This window comes from Lucilia cuprina, chromosome 3 (assembly GCF_022045245.1).
Source record: "Lucilia cuprina isolate Lc7/37 chromosome 3, ASM2204524v1, whole genome shotgun sequence".
In the NCBI taxonomy this organism is placed as follows: domain Eukaryota; kingdom Metazoa; phylum Arthropoda; class Insecta; order Diptera; family Calliphoridae; genus Lucilia; species Lucilia cuprina.
In genome coordinates, this window is record NC_060951.1 from 40574477 (window position 1) to 40594862 (window position 20386).

The 20386-nt window shown below is 30.2% G+C and overlaps 1 protein-coding gene across 5 annotated transcripts in view; it reads right to left on the reverse strand.

Annotated features, from left to right (window-relative positions):
- Positions 1-20386, reverse strand: part of LOC111684525 (Ca(2+)/calmodulin-responsive adenylate cyclase) — a 129881-nt gene that overhangs the window by 2291 nt on the left and 107204 nt on the right. For 2 of the 5 annotated variants that reach the window (XM_046946807.1, XM_046946809.1), the window contains 17 exons: positions 19331-19599; positions 15913-16024; positions 15712-15839; positions 15348-15651; positions 15036-15266; positions 14491-14496; positions 8985-9449; positions 8752-8927; positions 8568-8678; positions 8242-8482; positions 5967-6113; positions 5808-5892; positions 5609-5743; positions 5360-5534; positions 3808-5296; positions 873-2092; positions 11-804 (listed from right to left, as the gene is read on the reverse strand). In XM_046946807.1, the coding sequence (XP_046802763.1) occupies positions 11-804; positions 873-2092; positions 3808-5296; positions 5360-5534; positions 5609-5743; positions 5808-5892; positions 5967-6113; positions 8242-8482; positions 8568-8678; positions 8752-8927; positions 8985-9449; positions 14491-14496; positions 15036-15266; positions 15348-15651; positions 15712-15839; positions 15913-16024; positions 19331-19599 (6088 nt within the window). Of the gene's footprint in view, positions 1-10; positions 805-872; positions 2093-3807; positions 5297-5359; positions 5535-5608; positions 5744-5807; positions 5893-5966; positions 6114-8241; positions 8483-8567; positions 8679-8751; positions 8928-8984; positions 9450-11483; positions 11619-14490; positions 14497-15035; positions 15267-15347; positions 15652-15711; positions 15840-15912; positions 16025-19330; positions 19600-20386 lie in introns of all 5 variants that reach the window. The other 3 variants (XM_046946805.1, XM_046946806.1, XM_046946808.1) reach the window with 3 other exon arrangements.

A 20386-nucleotide genomic window follows, 5' to 3' on the forward strand; every position in this document is an offset into this window, starting at 1 on the left:
CAACACTTACCTGTAGCTTCTTCCCTACAATCATCATCCGACCACTCGGATTGACTTTCCAAATGATTCGAGTCCATCGATTGATGATTATGATGTCCGGCACCATATTTGAGCTCATCATTTATCACATTCGCTTCTATTAAATCGCTGCGATGATCGTGCAAACCATTCGATAAAGCTCCGACTAAAGCCTCCTCAGGACCGCATTCATGATCATCCTCATCGTCTAAATCATCTTCACTATGATATGGTCCATGTTGATGATGATTTTGTGGCTGTTGCTGATGTTGATTATTGACCATGTCGGGTTGCGCTAAACGTTTCTTACGTACATCACGTCCCACTTCATCATCTTCAAATTCTTCATCGGCCAAATTATCTTCGGTATCGTCACGTTCATCTTCATCATGATTATTGACAAGATGTTGATGATTGTTCCGTTGTCGCTGATGATTGTGACCATGATGATTTGTATGATGATGATGGTGGTGGTGATGATGATGACGATTATACCGCGAATTTTTATTATCCGCAGGATCGTCTAATTGATCAAGACTTTCGTGACTTTGATCGAAATCTTTGGAACGTGGTCGCATACGATGACGATGATTATGTTCTTTGGTAGCAATTGGTTGCTGTTGTTGTGGTTGTTGCTGCTGTTGATTTTGTATATGCTGAGGATAATTGTTGTAGTTTGTACCATTAGTAGAGGTCGAAGATTTATTGGTCATATCCATCATGGCCAAATTTAGTTGATTACGTGTTTCATGTAATATTTCACAGGATTCGGTGTCGGATGTTTGCCTGTTAGACAATGAAATTAATATATTTATCTCAAGTATTAAAAATATTGCCTTAGTTTTCAAACTTACATTTGACTGGATTCTGATGGATTTTTGTTCCTAGTTATCTCTTTTATAGCCTCTAGCCCCACCGGATGTTTGGCTATCATAAAACTTGTACTCACAGGTATCTTCGATCCCAGTTGTCTTCCCGTTGTAGGTGAATTTAATTCATCCAATATGGTGGCTGCCATAGCAGTGGTAACATTCTTCAAATTATTGTTGCCACTCAGTGGAGTACTTCCACTCAAGTTACCATTACTGCCCAGACTACCACTTCCTCCAATTCCAGCGGCCACATTTAGACCATTCGAACTTAATTTACTATTACTGCCAGAGTAGCTGATGTCTATGTTGTTGCGACTGCTGCTGTTGCTGGTGGTGTTACCGCCTTCAGCATTGCCTCCCGAAACGGATGTTATATTGCCACCCGTCGATGAGGACGCTGTAGCTGCTGTTGAATTGTGTGTTGTTGTAGCTAAACCTCTAGCTCTAGAGGATTCATTTAAAAGTCTTTGCAATTCCCTCTCAAATGGTGATTTGGTAGCATTTTGATTGCCACTAATCGATGTCTGACCATTACCATTACCCTGTTTGCTTTGGGCCAGTAACAAACGATCTTGATATTCAAAACTATTACAAGAGTCTCCCTTATTTTGCGTTGTGGTAGTATACTGACCCTGACTTTCTGTTGTGGAACTCACTTCAAAATCTTTTAGATTGGACATGTCGATGACAGGTGAAGTGGGATCCACTTGTATGTCACAGGGATATAGCCATTGTAAGGGATTGCCACCATTGCGTGTAACAAGATTATTAGTTGCTGTTATGCGAGGTGAGTCTTCTTCACCCTCTCCCTCGGTGGTTTTGGAATAGCTTTCGTCGGACGAACTCATTGAGGGCGAATGAGGTCGTGAACTTAAATCATCTGTGGAAGACATTTCGCGACTCTCTTCCAGTTCAGTTGGTAGCTTCGGTAGAGGCTTCATGTATGATCGTAGAAGAGGTGTATTCTGTTTTAGACTCGTTGTTAAGGTGGCAGGTTTGGGTGGTAGGGCTGGTAGAGGAGGTTGTGGTTGTTGGGAGTAGAGAGGATATTGTTGTTGCTGATGTTGTTGGTAGTGCTGGTAATTCTGTTGGAGTTGTTGTTGCTGTTGTTGTATAAACAAATTATTGGGACACATATAACGTGGTGGTTCATATTTATTGGGAGTATGATGCATTTGCTGATGATGTTGCATGGGCATTATCTTTATGACATTTTTTTTATTATGTATTTGAATTTATCATTTGGACAAGGAATTTAGCACGAGGATTTTAGAGCATCATTATTATGGTTACATATACATATAAACACAGATAATTACAAATATACATAAGACACATAAAGATAATGATGATTTTGAGTTTTAGATGTTCCACCATGCATTCATTTAGGCGCAACACAAACAATTAATAATTTGATTTAAGGGATTAGAAAAAATATAGAAAAATACATAAAATAAATTATTTACAAATGAAATATAGAAAACCATTAACCACTTAGTAAATAAAATAATAAAAGACACATATAAAAAATTAAATCATTGTTAGGAGACTTTGGGAATATTCACAGCGAAGATTTTGAAATCAAGGATTATTGATAGAAAGTTGTCGATGAGTTGGTGGGTAAGTCTTGTCTTTAGTTTGTGCTTTGTCGTAATTAATGTTTGCATTGTATTTAAAGGGCATAATTATTACCTTAAAATTAACTTTAATCTTAGCTAAATTTAAAGAATCAAAGATTCTGATTATGTTTTCTTTCTCCAGCTAATTAATATCTAACGACTTATAAACATCCACGATGATTTTGAAGTAATATTTGCAACAAATGACCTCTTGTTATTAGAAAACATTTCGATCAATTAGTTTTCCTTAAAAACTTTTAATTGATCTGTTTTTCCTTAGAAACGTTTAGAATAGATTTCTTTAGAAAACATTTCGATCGAACATATTTCTAGGAAAAATTGTTATATTAATAAACATTTTAAGGAAACTTATCAATCGAAAAGATTTCATGAGAATACTTTCGATCAATTTGTATTCTTAGGAAAAAAATTTTGATTCGATGATCTTCATATTAAAAACTTTTTTACGATCGACTATTATTCCTTAGGGGGTTTTTACTGAATGGAATTAAATTGTCTTTTTCAAATCTTTTTAACTTCTGAAAGCAGGTTTTACTTTTTCTGTCTCAAATTTTAAATTTTTAGAGAAATTATTAACACAAAGTTCTAAATCTTCTTCTCGAAATTTTCTCTAAATTTTCTCAATAGAAATAGAAATATTTTTATAATTATAAATTATTAATCATCAAAAAGAATACAAAATAACTGCTGTTTGTGTTTGAGAATTACTTTTGAAATCAAGCATTATGCGCTAATCATTAAAGTATGGGAATGGAAAATATGAAAATGAATAATAATTTTGAATTTATTTTTTTGTTCAATAATTATATAGAACTCACGATCTTTTGGCAGCTAATTTATATTTGTAATAGCAATACAACTTATCGCAAAGTTAGATAAAGTTGAAGTTGATTAAGATTAAGATGATTATCACCATTTTAGTTTAGACATAAGACCGTAGTTCTAGAAGTTGGTGGAAGAACAGAAAATTTCAAATATTTATACAAAAATATGTATAAAAATAAAAACGGGTAAACTGCGGGTAATTCTCTACAAATTGTTTCTTTTTTTTGCCCCACTATGTATAAGGATACCAACACCAATATACACAAAATGTATTTATATCAAAATTGTGCTTTTGAGAGAAAGAGAGAGAGAGAGAAAAACTACTACGATTACATTCAACTACTTGTGATGTGAAGTGATCATAAGAGGTATTCTTCGTTACCACCCAAAAATGCATCTTCTTCATTATCATTATCATCACAATCACTACTATCATCGTCTATGTAACTCACCTTGGCCACTTGAGTGGCAAGCAACAACGGTTCACTTTCGCGACAATTGTGATAATTGTTGAAATGATTATTTGAGTTGTTGTGAGTCAAAATGGGCGAAGAGGATAACGATGATGTTTGCTGTTGTGTTGGTTGTTGCTGATAGTTTTTATTATTATGTTGTTGTTGATGATGATAATTATTAAGATGTGATAGATGATTATTAAGATTATGATGATGCTGTTGCATTGCCGGATGATGCTGATACAAATAATGATGATAATTATTTAATGCAGTAGTAGCAGAAGTAGTAGAAGTTGGTGTAGTAGTAGAAGTAGTAGTTAGATTTGTTGTAGTTGTTGTATGGATGAAGGATGCATGCATTTGTTCACGTTTACCATTACCACCGTTAGCGGCACCATATAACAAATTATTGAAATTTTCCAGCGGAGCGTAAGGATCATGCATTTGTAGTTGTTGCTGTTGTTGTAATTGCAATTGATCGTGTTGAATTTGTTTATTTTGATGTAATTGTTGTTGCAGTTGATTGTGTTGTTGTTGATGTTGTTGGTGATGATGCATTAAATGTTGTGAAAGAGGAGTAGGAGGATTATTATAATTATTAAGAATATTATAACGACTATTGCTAGGATTTTCAATAATATTAAATTGTTCACGGAACATTACCGATGATGATGTCAGGGATGATGCTGGTTGTTGATTTTGGAGTTGATGATGTTGTTGTAGGGCGGGTGGTACATTGGACATTGCTGATGTAGATGATGTTAGAGGTGGTGGTGGTAGTGGTAAAGGTGGTTGAGGTAAAGGTTGTTGTTGCTGTTGTTGTGTTATGGAATTAGGATTTAAACCCATACTGCTCATAGAACTAGAAGAATGTTGACGCTGATGCTGAGCAGCTGCCTGTTGCTGCTGCTGTTGTTGTTGCTGTGAGAAATCATTGCCACCGCCACCTCCGCCTCCACCTGGATAATTGTTGTAACCATTAGTGAAACCATTATGCTCATTACCATTATGTTCACCATTATGACCATTTTCATGTATATTCGGCAATCCACCATTGGCAAGGAATGGTTGCTTCTGCAGTTTACTATTCATTCTTTGCTGTTGCTGCTGTTGTAAGTGATGTTGATGATGTTGTGGCTGCATATGTTGCAGCAATAACTGTTGTTCTTCATTCATAGAGTTGGCCTTTATCAAGACATTATTACCCTCATGTTCCATATTATTAAGACCGAAATCTTTTTTAACATTATAGGTTTCGGAATTCATATTAACATGATAGTTGTTGTCTTGATATTGTGACTGCTTTTGATAATACTCGGTAGTTTGTAATTGGCTAGCCAGTTGGGTTTGTGGCAGCTGACCAAAGGATGGCCGATTACCAATCATGGCATTACGCACTTCACCATTGAGGCCATTGCTGGAGTTGTCATTGAGGAAATAGGTGATCATATCACCTTTACCTTTTACCTTAATAGTGCCGCGACATCTGTGGGAGGTAGCAAATTTTTAACACATATCTAACAGAATATTTCTTTAAAAAAAAACTTACTTAAACTCAAAATGTGAGCCCTGCAGACTGTCTACGACTTCTTGAGTAACTTGTGTATAGCCGGGTATGCCAGTCGAGTCCATACGACTGGCCACATTAACTGTATTGCCCCAAATATCGTACTGAGGCTTACGGGCTCCTATGACGCCAGCCACCACAGGCCCAATATTAATGCCTTTAAAGAAATTATAATTAAGATGTAGTAGATTTTTATTTGATTATATGTAAAGGTGTTAAAGGAGTCCTTACCAACTCTTAACATAAAATTATTATAGGAATGACTATTTATTTCTTGCAAAGACATCCGCATAGCCTTAACATATTCCACTAAAGCGGTCATATGACGCCTTACAGAATTTTGATCTACCGGATTGATTTTGTATTCTAAAAAAGGATTTATTTCAAATTTAAAATTATTATTCGGTTTAAAATGTTTTCAATACAATACCTGGTATTAAACCTACAACAGCCATATAAGTACTACCCACAGTTTTGATTTTATCAATACCATGAAAACGTTCTTCTTTTAGTAACTATTTTAAAAAATCAAATAAAATTTTATAAATTTTACATTTATGAAAGTTTGTACGAGATTTGTTCAACTTACCTCATCAAAATCTGCTATAATTTCATTAAGCAGACGTAAACATTCTAGACCCTGATCGGAACCATCCATTTCCGTATAAAATTCATGAAAATTTGGCACACTGGCAAATATTACACCCACCTTGGCGTAACTTTGATGATAAAGTTCCTAAATTGAATTGAAAATAAAATTATAAAAATGTTTGTCCGACATTGATAATTGGCTATAAACTAGATATAATAAGTCTGAAACCAGAGACTAGTTTCAGTAGTTTTTTTTTTATTAAATTCAGATGTGTTTAACGAATTGTATTTCTTTTTGTAGGACAATGTTAGTAAACTATTCCCTAATTAAATGGTAAATAATGTTCTGTTAGATAGATTTTAAAATTATCAATCGATCGGATTACAAACAAGCTTTGACAAGTGCTGATTCTTATTTAATGAAGAAAAAACAAGTAATATTTGTATATTCGGCTGTGCCGAATCTTATATACCCTTCACCAAGTATGTTTTAAAAAACAGTTTGTATTTATTTTGTATCTCTGCACACATGTCACACATAACATACACTCAAACAAATATAAACTGTAGCAGAAAGAAATATTAACCGTTGTACTGTAATACCACCGTCAAACTGTATTACCACCCTCAAACAAATATCAGAGCTGTATTACCAACATATTACTGCTTTATCTCCTTGTTCTTGTTATACCCACTTACCTTCGTGAGAACAGAACAGCATGCAAACATACAAAAAAAATACACAGCTGAATAAAACCAAATACATCTCCACACGCACATGTACATCTTTATCCAATTCACAGTATTGTTGTTGCTTTTTTAACAAAGCATGAAAAAAATGTGGTTTTTTTGATGAAATTTTCAGAGGTTGTCTCGGATTTTTGCTCATATCTCCGTTATTTATAGACCGATTTTGCTGATTTTAAATACCGTTCTTCTCGAAAGCATGTCTAACTGAATTATTGAAGATTCGAATCTCGCCGATATCTGGGGACCTCTAAAAACTGATTTCAACAGACAGATAGACAGACGGACATGGCTTAATCGACTCCGCTATCTATAAGGATCCATAATATATATACTTTATAGGGACCGAAAATTATATTATAGAAATTACAAACGGAATGACAAACTTATATATACCTTTCTCACGAAGGTGAAGGGTATAAAAATTAACCTATAGTGTAGGTGTGCCAAATTAGCGTCAAGAACACTTTCAATAATGAACAAACTATTCGTTCAGAAATTACGGGTTGATATCAGTTTAAAATCAAAGCCCATGTTAAATTTTAAAAACCGTTTAGAAATGAAAGATTAATTATCAAAATTTGGAACTCTTTCATACCACAGTGTAACACGAATGTCGAGTGCTTAACGTGAACACCTGCCTTGACGGCCTTTTTCCACGGTGGTCTTTTTTATCCACTAGGTAGATTTGACAACGGTCTATCAGGATATATCAGTCCTCAAACCAACATTCTCTCCCCGAGATTTTTGGTATTAAACCACAGTCATTACGTGTATCCCGAAGGAACCTCAACCAACTGACTAGCTAGGACAAGTCCTGCGGGCAACTGGCTACCCGTAGTATCAGATTATCTGGTGTATAGAGCCTATGAAAAATAACTCCAAGGCGAATCCGAGGATACATTTGACATCACACGTTTATAGTTCCGGCTGACTAGAGGTATTGGTAACACCTATGTTCCAAAGTAACATGCCCCGGAGAGAACCACAGTGCAACAGTATTATCTTAGTTAATGGCATATGTCATGATGAAAATATGTATTTTGTTGTGTAAACAAAATCTTCTTAAAAAGATTTTAAACACTGAGTAGGGTAGAAGGGGGATTAAGCGCCATAAGGGCACACTTGCCAAAATGGATTAAATGCTAAACCAAAAATCAGTTTAATACATAAGTATGTAAAACGAGAAAATAAATATCAATATAATTGTTGGTTTTTATAAGAAAGAGAGAGTTAAAAAAAAAAAACAGTGGCTCATGACCCCCTTTATACTCTACTTTTAAAGAAAATCTTTTTAAAACCATCAATAACATCTTTCACAAAATATCCATTAAACACATGAAACAAATAATTAAATTCTTTCAATACATTTTATCTGTTAATTGAAAGAATAAAAAAACTCAACTTTACATTACATTAATATTATAGCAATAAACTTGACCTTCAAACGAAATTCAAAGATATAAAACAGCAGTAATCATATAAAATAAAATACAAAATAATAAAGAAACTCTTTGTATACTCACCATATTACTGCGAAATTGATTATCAAGAAAATGTGCAGCCACATGGGCTGGCAGCAAATTGTGCAATATTCTTTTATTCGACTCCTGCAAAACATCCATTTCCTTTTTCTCTTGAGATGCCTGCAATTGCCACAGAAAATCTAACCTTGCTGTCCACTCAACTAAACGACCATGTACAAGAATGGCAATCATAAAAATTAATATACGAGCCAATGAGATTAAATGAAGTGGAATCGAGGCGCTACAAAATTGTGTGAAAGAGGAATAAAGGACAATACATTCACATATATTTTTGTGTATAAATATTAAAAGATTTAAACACTTACTTGACACGACTGTCATAACAATCAAAAATATTTGTGTGAGATAGTTCAATAAATAAACTATAAATGACACCCATCATTATGACCAGCAAAGATTTAAATATAATAGGTAACCTAGAAAATAAAAATAAATTATTGATTATTGGAAATTTTACATAAAAGGTTATTTGATTATTAGTAAAATTACCTTAGGAATACCGAAACCGATAGTAAAGCAAATGTGGCTGATAGTGAAACATATTGGGGTAAAGAACATTTACGATGAGCCTCACTTTGATGGGCCATCATTAGCAGATCTTCTTCTAAAGTTGGTGCCGCTGTAGTAATATTACTCGAGCAAGGATGATCGGAAACACAGGTAAACTTAAAACATATAAATTAATATAAACTTTAAATATTTAGATTTTATAACAAACTTACCACATTCACTTGACCCACTGAATAAATCAAAATCACCGTAAATATTGTTATGGCCATACGTAAAGTAAAACTTTGTGATAGATCCCAATTGATCCATTTTAAACGTACTGCCAATAAAAGCATTAAAACAGCACTCACCCACACAAATGCCGTTAAAAATAATAACAATAAAATCAAAGTCCTGGGCAAAGCGGTTACTTGTAAAGCTGCTCCCAAAATCAACAGTAAAAGTGAACAGCCCATAGCGGTTGTAAAACCTAAATCGAAATCTTTACGATACTCCCTTTCTTTATCACTCTCACGAAATTTTAAAGTTATACGATCCACATGTTCAGATTTATCACAATCCACAGAACGAGCATTTATAGCTTGCGAAAGAAAACGATTTACACGATTTGTCGGCTGATGATGAACCGAAGAGTGACGCTTGCGAAAGGGTCTCTTAAATTTATCGGTTACTTTAGACTATTTTTCAATATGTATTGTTTTTTTGTAGGGGCGGGGGGTGTTTAAAATGAAAGTTGAAAAAAAATTTTGTAAAGAAAAGAAATAAATTAGTTTTAATTATTAAGAAAATCATATTAATGTTTAAATGTTATTGTAATAATAAACAAAATATTTATGGTTTTTGCAAATAAATCTTACACCCAGAGATAAAATGTTAGTAGTATAATAAATAACTTCTACATGCAATAATGTTACTGATAGGTTGGTTGTTTTATATATGGATAAAGCTAATTCATGCTTTTTTAGAATGATTTTTTTTAATTCTGTTTGTTTTTTTTTTACAAAATTTACAAAAAATCATACAATGGAAAAATAATAAAATGTTTACGGTTTTGTTGTCGAAAAGAAAATGTTGTTGTTTAATGGTTTTTAAAGAACTCAGATACATGCAAATTGCAAATAAATCAAGACAAAACTTTTTTAACTCGAAAACAACTTCTGGGATGAATAAATTTCAAATGTATTTTTAGGTTGAATTTATCATTTACTGAAATGTCTGGATTATATTTTTAGGAAAAGAGTAGCATTTTGGAAATTTTAAATCCCAGTGAAATTCATTAGCAAAATATTTTTTTTTTCGATAAAGCTTTTTCGATTAAAAATTTATGAAAACAAATTTTATTTATACAATTTACAAAAGCTCTTTTTCACTGAATAAAATATAAAAAAAGCTTTTACTTCCGAAAAAATTTTTTTAGAAAAATATTTAAATTAAATATTTTTTTTATTTATTAATATCATACATATTTCTTTCACTGAATTAAGCTTTTCTTAAAAAAAGTTTTACTTCGGAAACAAATTAGTAAAAAAGCTTTCTCAGAAAAAAGTTTGCTTTAAAAAGGAACTTTCTCCATAAAAATTTTTTCAAACATTTTTCACAATGAATGTTCAGTAGTGAAAAAAAATTTATACCGAACGAAATACTTTTTAAGTAAAAAAACCTTTTTTTAATAAAAAAAACGCTTGAAATAAAACGTTTTTCACAGAATATAAAGTTTTTCTAAAAAAGGCTTTTAATTGAAATTTTTCAGAAAATAAAAGCGTTTAAAAATAATTATTTTCAAAAAGACGATAAACGGAGAAAAGGTTTTCTCACAATTTATTTTATAAATTTTTCATGAAGAAGACATTACGAAAAAAAGCTTTTCAAAAAATAAAAAAATCTTTTTTTTCATAAATAAGCTTTCTGTCAACATAAAAGCATATTATGTTGTATGTTTAAAATTAAATTTTTTTAGTAAAAAGCTTTTAGGCAAAAATAATACAAAAAGCTTTTAGAACAAAACATTTCTCATAGAGTATAAAATTTTTCTAAAAGAACATTTTTTGAAAATTTTCAGAAAAAAATGTTTGTAAAAAATATACCTTTCAAAAGGGCGATAAACGCAGAATTTTCAAATTTTCAGAAATTAAAAAATTTTTCACTAAAAAAGTTTTTTATTTTATCTTTTCAAAAAATTTCACTGATAGACGTTATTTTCATTAAAAGCTCTTTTCAACTATATTTTTTGTTAAGAAATTTAATGTTAAAATAATCCAAACATTTCTTTAAAAAAATTTTATTAAGGAATCAACATCATAAAAAACGCAACTAATATATAAAAATGATTAACTGACCAGTTTGGTAAAAATCGAACTTTTAACATCTTAATTAAAAATTTGTACAATTAAATTTTGTACAAAATTTTAAAAAGATACATTAATTCGACTCACAAAAACATGACAGTAAATATTAAAAGTTAAAAAAAGAAAACTTCATGAATCAAGAAAAAAACTGCAACCGAAATCAAAGTGAAATTTGGAATAAAAACGTTAACTCAAAAAAAAAAGATTTTTTTTTCTCAAAACCAGCAAATGAATGGAGGGTTGGTAAAAACAAAAACAAATAACAATTTGTAATTTTTTTTAATTTTTTGATTTTAAAATAATGGACTTATATGTTTTGTATTTTGTCGTTTTTGTTTTTTTTTTCTTGCAAACAACAAATCTCACTTTATTTTTGTGATTATTATGTCTATGAATGCGACTAATCGTATTCGAAGTTGAATTAGAAGTTGTTCCTACTTGTATGGTAACACCGCCACCTGGTGGTGTTGGAGCATGTAAGATTTTTTGTAGACGTATTACCTAGAGAAAAAAACACAAATGAAACACAAAAACAAATATAGAATAATAATAATAAAACAGAAATAAATTAAATTAACAATAATTAAACATAAAGAAAACATAAAGATATTAATATTAAAAAAATAAAACAAAAATAATTAAAAGTTAAATGTTCAGATGAAGAGATAGAGTAGGAAATTTTTTATAGAATTAACGAAAAAAATGGATAATTTATGATTACAAAAAAAAAAGAAATAAATGTTTTATAGAAATAGAGAAAGAAAATATAATAGAAAAGAAATTAGAAGAGTTTAGACTTTATAGAAGTAGAAGAGAAGTTTATTTATTTAACAGAAAACTAAATAAGGTTTTTTTGTTTAAATTTTTCATATTGAAAATGCAAGTATTTAATTATGGAAATTTCTAAGAAATGTTGTTTAAATCAAAAATAAATTCCAATATAGATTGAGTAAGATTTTGTAATCTTGTTGATAAGATGATTTGCTTCATGTTCGTTTCTAATTAATAGAAAAATCAATTGAGCAACGTTGCCATATTGAAATGATGAGATGGTCGTATTATATATCAATAGATAGGAAAGTGTGTGTAGTTTTCAAAAATATCAAGCATTATATGACTTTTTTTTAAAAGCTTCTCTCGTTTAAGCCTACAACAGACAGACGGACGGACATAGCTTGATTATCTTAGATAAGAACCTAGAATAGGCGCGGATCCAAGGGGTGGGGGTTGTGTGTGGTTAAATTGAAAATTTCCCCGCCAAAACCCAAAATTTTTCATACAAAATATACATAGGAGGAATAAGAATAAAGAATAAGTGAAAAAAGTAAAAGCAATCGCGGAGTAAAAAGATGCTACTGGTACTTCTAGTCTGCCGGGACTACAAACTGATGATGTCATTTCACTTCTCGGCAAGTTCTTGGTACGGTTTGACATGAGTTCGAATCAGAGCACCACATCATCTGGTACTACAGGTGGATACTTTCTTGCATGACAGAGTACTGGCTGGTCAGTTGGTTGTGGTTCCTTCGGGATTCACGTAGTGGCTGTGGTTTAAACCTAAACTGGCAGGTAGCAGGGTGCTTGGCTAAAAAATTGATTCATGGCAAAATATAATTTTCGTAACAAATTTTCTAGATTCTAGGAGCGGTACCAACTACTAGAAGCATGACTGTGGATTAACAAAATATTGGGTTTGAGCTGATAATGCAAATATTGATTATACGAGGTGTAGGTATACCTTCTGTTACTTGAATCTGATAGTGTGCTTGGACGGCATATAAGTTTTCCCTTTGTCGAGATTAGATTGAACTCTTCTCCAACAGGACTACTATGGTAAGAGAGTCGTCGCAAAGCTCATCGAGTGGTTGAAAAAGATTCGTGTTTCGGACGAAAAATTTCGTCCCCTAGGTACTGTTACCGAATCAACAGAGTTATCTTAGTAGTGTTGTTGAGTGACATATAAAGTTTTCCTTTGTCGAGGTTAACTTGAGCTTGTTCGTGACACCTGCCTTTCCAAAAGGGACTATTATGTCAAGAGATTAGATAGTTCGATTACATGAGCAAATAGCACGTATACTGAACTGGTAATTCCATAAATGTAAAATGTCACTGGCGTGTAAATTACACAAGGCGGCGGTGGTGAGTCGTTGCAAAGTTCATCCAGTGGTTGAAAAATAACACCTTGAAATGATCAGTGTTTCGGACTACCAAATACGTCCCCAATGGGCCTACTATGACAAGAGATTAGATAGCTCAAGTACTTGAGCAAAGTGCACGTATACTAGAAATTCCATAAACGTAAAATGCACCGGCACATGGTAAGATGCACATTAGGTCGGTGGTGAGTCGTTGAAAAGCTCACACAGTAAAAAGACCACCGTGAAATATGGCTGTAAGGTAAGGTCAATTATAGATTTTTTCTGAAGGGACCTTATATGGGGAGTAAGGAGATTTTGACTCTTAAGAAACTTGCTTGTCAAATTTTATCATTAATTTTTACTAAAAAGGCAGTAATGGTCGTTAAAGTAATTTATGAAGGGTTAAGTCAATTATTGACCGTAGAAAGAATTTTGAACTTTTTTGTATCGAATATCTTGCTTTTCGGGAGGCTACTTGTATTAGGTCAATTTTCTATATCTAAAAAACCTTAGATAACGTTTAACTTTGTAGCTCTTTCCATTCGGACGCTATTGTGCTTTTAAAAGGCAGACGGATGGACGGACGAACAGTCATGGAACCCAGAATATATATGTTTGGGTTTATGACAAATATTTCGATGTGTTTCAAACAGATGGTTTGAAATTTTATAAAAATATTTAGGTATTCTTTCACATTTAAAGCGAACTTTGTAAGCAAATCATCTTAATAAGAACAATTTAGAATTTCGTGTTTTTTTATAAGAAAGATAATTTTTCATAAACTACTTATTTATAATAATTAAATACTACTTTTAATTTACATAAATATTTATATAATTATTTTTTAACTAATTTTATTATAATAAGATACGATTTTTATTTACACACAACAAATTATAAACAAATTTCCGACATTTACAAAAGTTAAACATAAAATTAACTAGATAAATAAAAATCTAGTTTTAAGTTGAAAAAAATTGTTTAAAATATATAATTTTTAATATTTTTAAATTTTTTTTTAACAAACAACACTACAAATTTTACACCGCAAATTGTTAGTTACTTTTTACAAAAAACACAAACATGTTCATGTGGACATGTTACTTTTTTCAAAAATATTTTATACAAAAATATTTCTCTCTTTATATTCTCATATAAAACCCATAACGAAGAGTTGAAAACTTAAAATTGTTTAGATAGAAAATAATAAGAATTAAAATAAAAATTAAACTTACCGCATCCTGGAATAAAAAATAAAAGAAAATAAAATTAAATTAAAAAAAAGAAAATTAAATAAATTATTAAAAAAAAATTGGGAATAAAAAATAAATTTAATTAAATTTTTTGTAGAAGGAAGGTTTAAAAGTGTTTAAAGCAAAGCGTGAAATTTGTAAAAGAATTAAAAACAAAAATTTAATAAAATATAATCATTTTAAATAAATAGCCCAGCCAATAAGGTGTTTAAGAATAAAAAAGAAAAGATAAAAACAAAAAATAAAAAAAATTAATTTAAAAATGTTTTCTTAAAAATCTTCATTATATTTTCAATTTATCAAATAACTTTTTAAAAGGTTAGTAATTTATTTAAATTTTTTTTTCTGTAATAACTTTTTATTAAAAAAATATCATGCAAATTTTATATTTTTTTTTCTTTTTTAAGCAAAACTACTTTTTTAGGCAAATATTTTTATTTAAAGCAAAAATAAAATTTATAATTTACCACTAAACTACTAACAAAATATTGCCAAACTAGTAATAAAAAGTAATTAAAAAAACTTACCTTTCTAGTACTTTTTTCCAATTGATTTTCACCGCCTGCTGTACTGCCCCTACCACCGCCACTGCCAGCAGAGGAGGGAAAAGAACCAGTGGCTATATTTGAGAAAGGCACTGGTTCGGAAAATTTTATGGTATGCAACAATTGCATGACCACATTCGAAACATTGCGGAATGATAATTTACGACGAGAACCAATAGCTGAACGGACACCGAGAGTATTTAACATTAAGGGCTAAAAAAAAAAAACATAAATCAAATAAATCATTATACAATAAAACTATTTAATAAATTTGATATATTTCACAAAACTTACCTTACGCCTGTGTGGTGGTGGCACTATGAAATATGTATCAACACCATGATCTCTTAAATATGATGATCTTTGATCACCATGTCCTGCCTCTACCTCATATTCGCCGGATAAAGCGTCTAAAGTGGAACGGGTTACATGTACTCTACCCGGTTCACCACCCGATTCCATGTGATTGGCCAATGTTACATCATTGGACCAGACATCAAATTGCCATTTACGTAAACCTAAAACACCACATAAAACACGACCCGTATGAATGCCGACACGCATGTTTAACATGACATCGGTAGCCTCGACAACCGAACTATAGGAAACACAAACAATTACGATAAATAAAAAAATTATTGCTTTTTTATTGACTTACGCTATAGCATCAATCATATCGAGACCCATTTCAACTGTACATTTGGCATGATCTTTACGTGGTTCGGGTAAACCCGATACACAATAATAACAATCTCCTAAGATTTTAATACGTAAACAATGGTTGTCCTAAAGATTTGTAAATAAAGATATGTTTTTATTTTTTTAATTCACAAGATCAAAGCTACTTAATAACACTTACATGAGCCAATTGATCAAATCTACCAAAAAGTTCATTCAACAGTCTTACTAATTCCTGTGCACTACACTGAGAGGACAATACAGTAAAGCCAACAATATCCGCAAATAAAATGCTGTAATTGAGGAAAAACATAAATTTTGTTAGGAATTATAAAATATTAAAAATTTTGTAAATTTGAAAATTATTCACAACATAAAAATTGTATAAAATATAAGCCTGACAGATTTGCAGGTTTTATTAAAAACAAGTTGGATTGTTATATTCGATCGGTCACTTTATCCATCATTGTTACATAATTTTTTTCTTTACTCGAAGTTGTATCTTTACTCGACTTTTTAGGATCTATTGCATTGTGGTTTGTCAGCGAACATAAATAAAAGTTTTAATAGAAACAAGTAAGCATTCTACATTCGGTGGCTCCGAATTTTATATACTTTTTCTCAATATTATACAAGATTTCAAAAAATACCTTTTGAAGAACGAAAAAGTTCTAAAAATCTTCTTTTAGAGGTGTTCACTTGCTCTATGCTAAATGTCATGCTTCTAGGTTCAATTGTATTGAAAATTCAAAAAGTACCTTTTTAAGAATAAAAAAAGTACCAAAAAGTCTTAACTAACTACAAGAACATTTTTTTTCTTATGAGACTTTATTTTGTTATATTATGGACCGATTAGGCTGATTTTTAATAGGAAACTTCTATAAAGCTTGTCTAAAAGAATTGTTGAAGATTTGAGTACTGATAGTATCTGGGATCTTTGGAAAATTTATTTCAGCAAACATATAGAAGGACGGATAGGCAGACAGACGGACATTATATAATGAACTCTGCAATTTAGAAAGGCTGCAAATATACATACATACTCTATAGGGTCGGATAATAGGTTTTTAGGTTCATAATTATGTTAAATTTTCTAGTATGTTATCTACCGTTTAGAAAATCATTCACTTATTAAGGATTAACTTCCACATAAATAACTTTGATGTAGGCGTTATTTCCTCAACCAAAATTTATAAGGATAGTAAGTAACAATTCCCCGGAATTTTCCCTAATTTCAAACAATTGATTTATTACTTAAAAAATAATCCATATTCACTGGTGTAGGTTTCACATGGTGGGCCATGGCCGATTATACATTCATATTTGTTTTCCCTGTAAATCTGTTACCTACGATTTCCTTGAAACTAAACTAAGGTACAAATGTATTTATGAAGTATTTAATTTAATCATATACAGTAATTCGGTTAAAATTAAAGCCACCGTATAATTAATAAAACTAAAAACACTTGAAAAATTTTTTAATTAAAAAGTCCTTTAAAACATTAAAAACCACATTCCTTAAATATTAGAAATCAAAGTTCAAAGTTCATATTTATACAGCTTTAGCAAATGCTTAATAGATTTTTTTGTTTTTTAAACTAAAGAAATATATTTTTGCAAAATTTCTTCAGAAATTGTTTAACAATGTCTGTGGTCATCGGGGCGTATGATTTCTTTGCAATATTTGTTCTTCATTAAATAATAATCATACGCAATATGGTGCTTTTAAAGCTGATTATAATGGTTAAACATTTTTTATTGACTTAATTTGTTTAAGTGTTTACAAAAGACTTTAAGTTAAATATACAAAATAATATAAAAAATATAAATGAATTTAATAGCATAAAACTTAAATGCATTTTTTTATTCACATTCTGCAAGAAAACTTTGTAAAAAGAGTGTGATCTCATGCTTAAAAAACTATGTTTATGTTAATTTAAATAAAAGTACTGAATAAATTTTTACCACAAAAACATTAATTAATAAAATTGAATATTCCAACAAATTTCTATTAACGCGGAAGACAAAAAAAAATATATACAAACGTTAAAAACGATCAAAATATGCATTAAGAATTTACATTAAATTTAAATGCACAAAATAAACTAAATAAATAAAAGTGCTTCTTGTATAAAGAAATGCAAAAAAAAAAAAAAAAAAAAAAATAAACAAATCCATATACAGACACAGATATATGTCTGTACAGGACAACAATCGACCAAGAAATGTAAATCCAAAAGAACATTCTACCAACCGCCCAACCACACTAACACACATTTATATTGATTCAGGCGGTGACGTCAATACGTTAGAAAGAACAACTAAAATAAAGGTTTATCTTCTTTTTGGATAAATTGCATGTGATGCTTAGATGCAACAAATTTTTTTACTAAAAGAATTATTGTACGTTTATATTAACTACATGTAGTACTAGATTGTGTGGTATGAATGAATATAAATTAAATGAATATATATTTTATTTAATTTATTTTGCATTTCTGGTTTTTTATTTACATTTTTTTTTTTTTGTTTTTTTTTCTTCGCTTTTTATTTTTGGCAAAAAAAACATTACTTTTAAATTAAAACAGAATTATTTATGACATTTAAACAAACATTTCATTTAAATCAACCAAATTCATCAATCATAACAATTTTTAAATTTATCTATGCTTTGAGTGTGTACGTAGAAATGTTTTGTAAATTGAAAAGAAAAATATATCAAACATATGTCAGCTTATGGTCTGTGAGAAAACGAATTATAAATGATTAAATTAGGGGATAGTTAAAAAGGTATTAAGTGCCATATTTGACACTCTATTTTAAATTAAATTTTTAAAAGAACATTTATAATATATCTCCCTAATAGAAAAAGTAAAATTTATTCTTCTTAGAGAACTGTTGTTGCTGTATGACTTTTAAAAGTAAAATTTGAAGAACAATAATATATTTAATATTATAGAAAATTCAAAATATATTATTTAAACAAGTATGAATGGTGGGGAATGGTCCACCAAATTTGAATTATTTTTTAAATAATAAAACATTTACACAAGCTTTATATGAGCACAAGCTTTATATGAACACAAACAGACGGACGGACGATTTCTGATCCGATTTGTATTAGTGTAAGACCAATATTTTTGGGTATTTAAACATTTGCACAAACGCATAATATGTAGGGTAAAAAAAAACAAAAAGTACCAGAAGAACTTCTTTGATTCATATTTTTCATAAATTTTTTATCTATTCTTTATCTTACAATATTTTGCCCCATAAGACCTTTTTCACTTAACATCTTAAAAACACACAATTTTAACTTTTTGAATTCAGGCCAATGAAATTTTTTTTTAAATGTAAAACAAAACAAAAGAAAAAAAAATTGTACAATTTGTAAATAAAAATATTTTAATTGTAGAAAAAATATAATTATTCTATTTAAGAACAGATGGCTTTTTTTTTTGCAATTTTCTGCTCGAACAGAAATAGGCAATTAATGGTTATTATTAGAAGCTCTATTAAAAGCTTTTCAAAAGTACAAAAAGGAAACAAATAACACAAATATTATTTCCTAAAATTAATTTATTAATTTTGTCACTTACCTAACATTCTCATGTTTTTGAATGTAAATACGATGAAATTGTCCAGCCACCGGTGAGAGTATATCATTTTTCATTTGCATTGCTACATGCTGAGGTAGTACCGACAATAGTAGTCTTTCCAATTTCTCATTTTCATCCTGTATCTCTAGACGGGCAGCAATACAATTGCGTGTATCTAAAAATGCCCGCCTTTGGGCACGTTCCATCATAATATTGACCACAAGACCGGCCACATTAACACCAATAAACATAACAATGTTGGCAATAAGCTGGAAAATATTTAAAATTGATTAATGATTACTAAATGAAAATTTAATCGAATAATAGATTAAAAAATAGATAAATAGGACATAGCCTAACTGACTTCGCTGTCTATAAGAACTCGTAATATATACAGTTTATAGGAACGAAAAATAATATAGAATTTATAAAATGAAAAATGATTTTCTTAATTATCGATTTAAAATATTCGTTTAATCGATTATTTTATTTGATAGATTAAAAATATTTTTAAAAACAAAAATACAACAATTGCTTATCTTTTCTATAAAATTAATGTAAATTTTTTCTCATTATAAAGAAATTTTTCCTAGCTACCTCGCAAAATAAAACCAAGTACTTCCAAAAGAATAACATTTATCACCACTTCAAAAGTAGCAATGAGTGATTTTTTTACCTTCTATGGAAATGATGTTTATTGACGTCTAACGAAGCGAAAATAATCCAATTTTTTAACTTAATATTGAAGCAATCTTATTTCTAAGATTGTATGGGTTCATTCAAACACATATATAAGAAAAATACAAAAAATATTTTATCTTTACAAAAACATTAGTAGGTATTATCTTTCACTTAGCAAGAAGGCACGTCCGGTACTTAAATTAGTCTGGACAATGATCTTCACAGTTGAAGTGTCCGAATGCTACTGAAATTCTTCACAGCAATGTCGCTGCTTTTATACCCTTTTTCACACATAGTTGTCATTAATTTGTAGGGATCATTAACATAGTTGCAAAATAAGGTAAAAACAAAGTTGCATTTCATAGAGTACGTTAA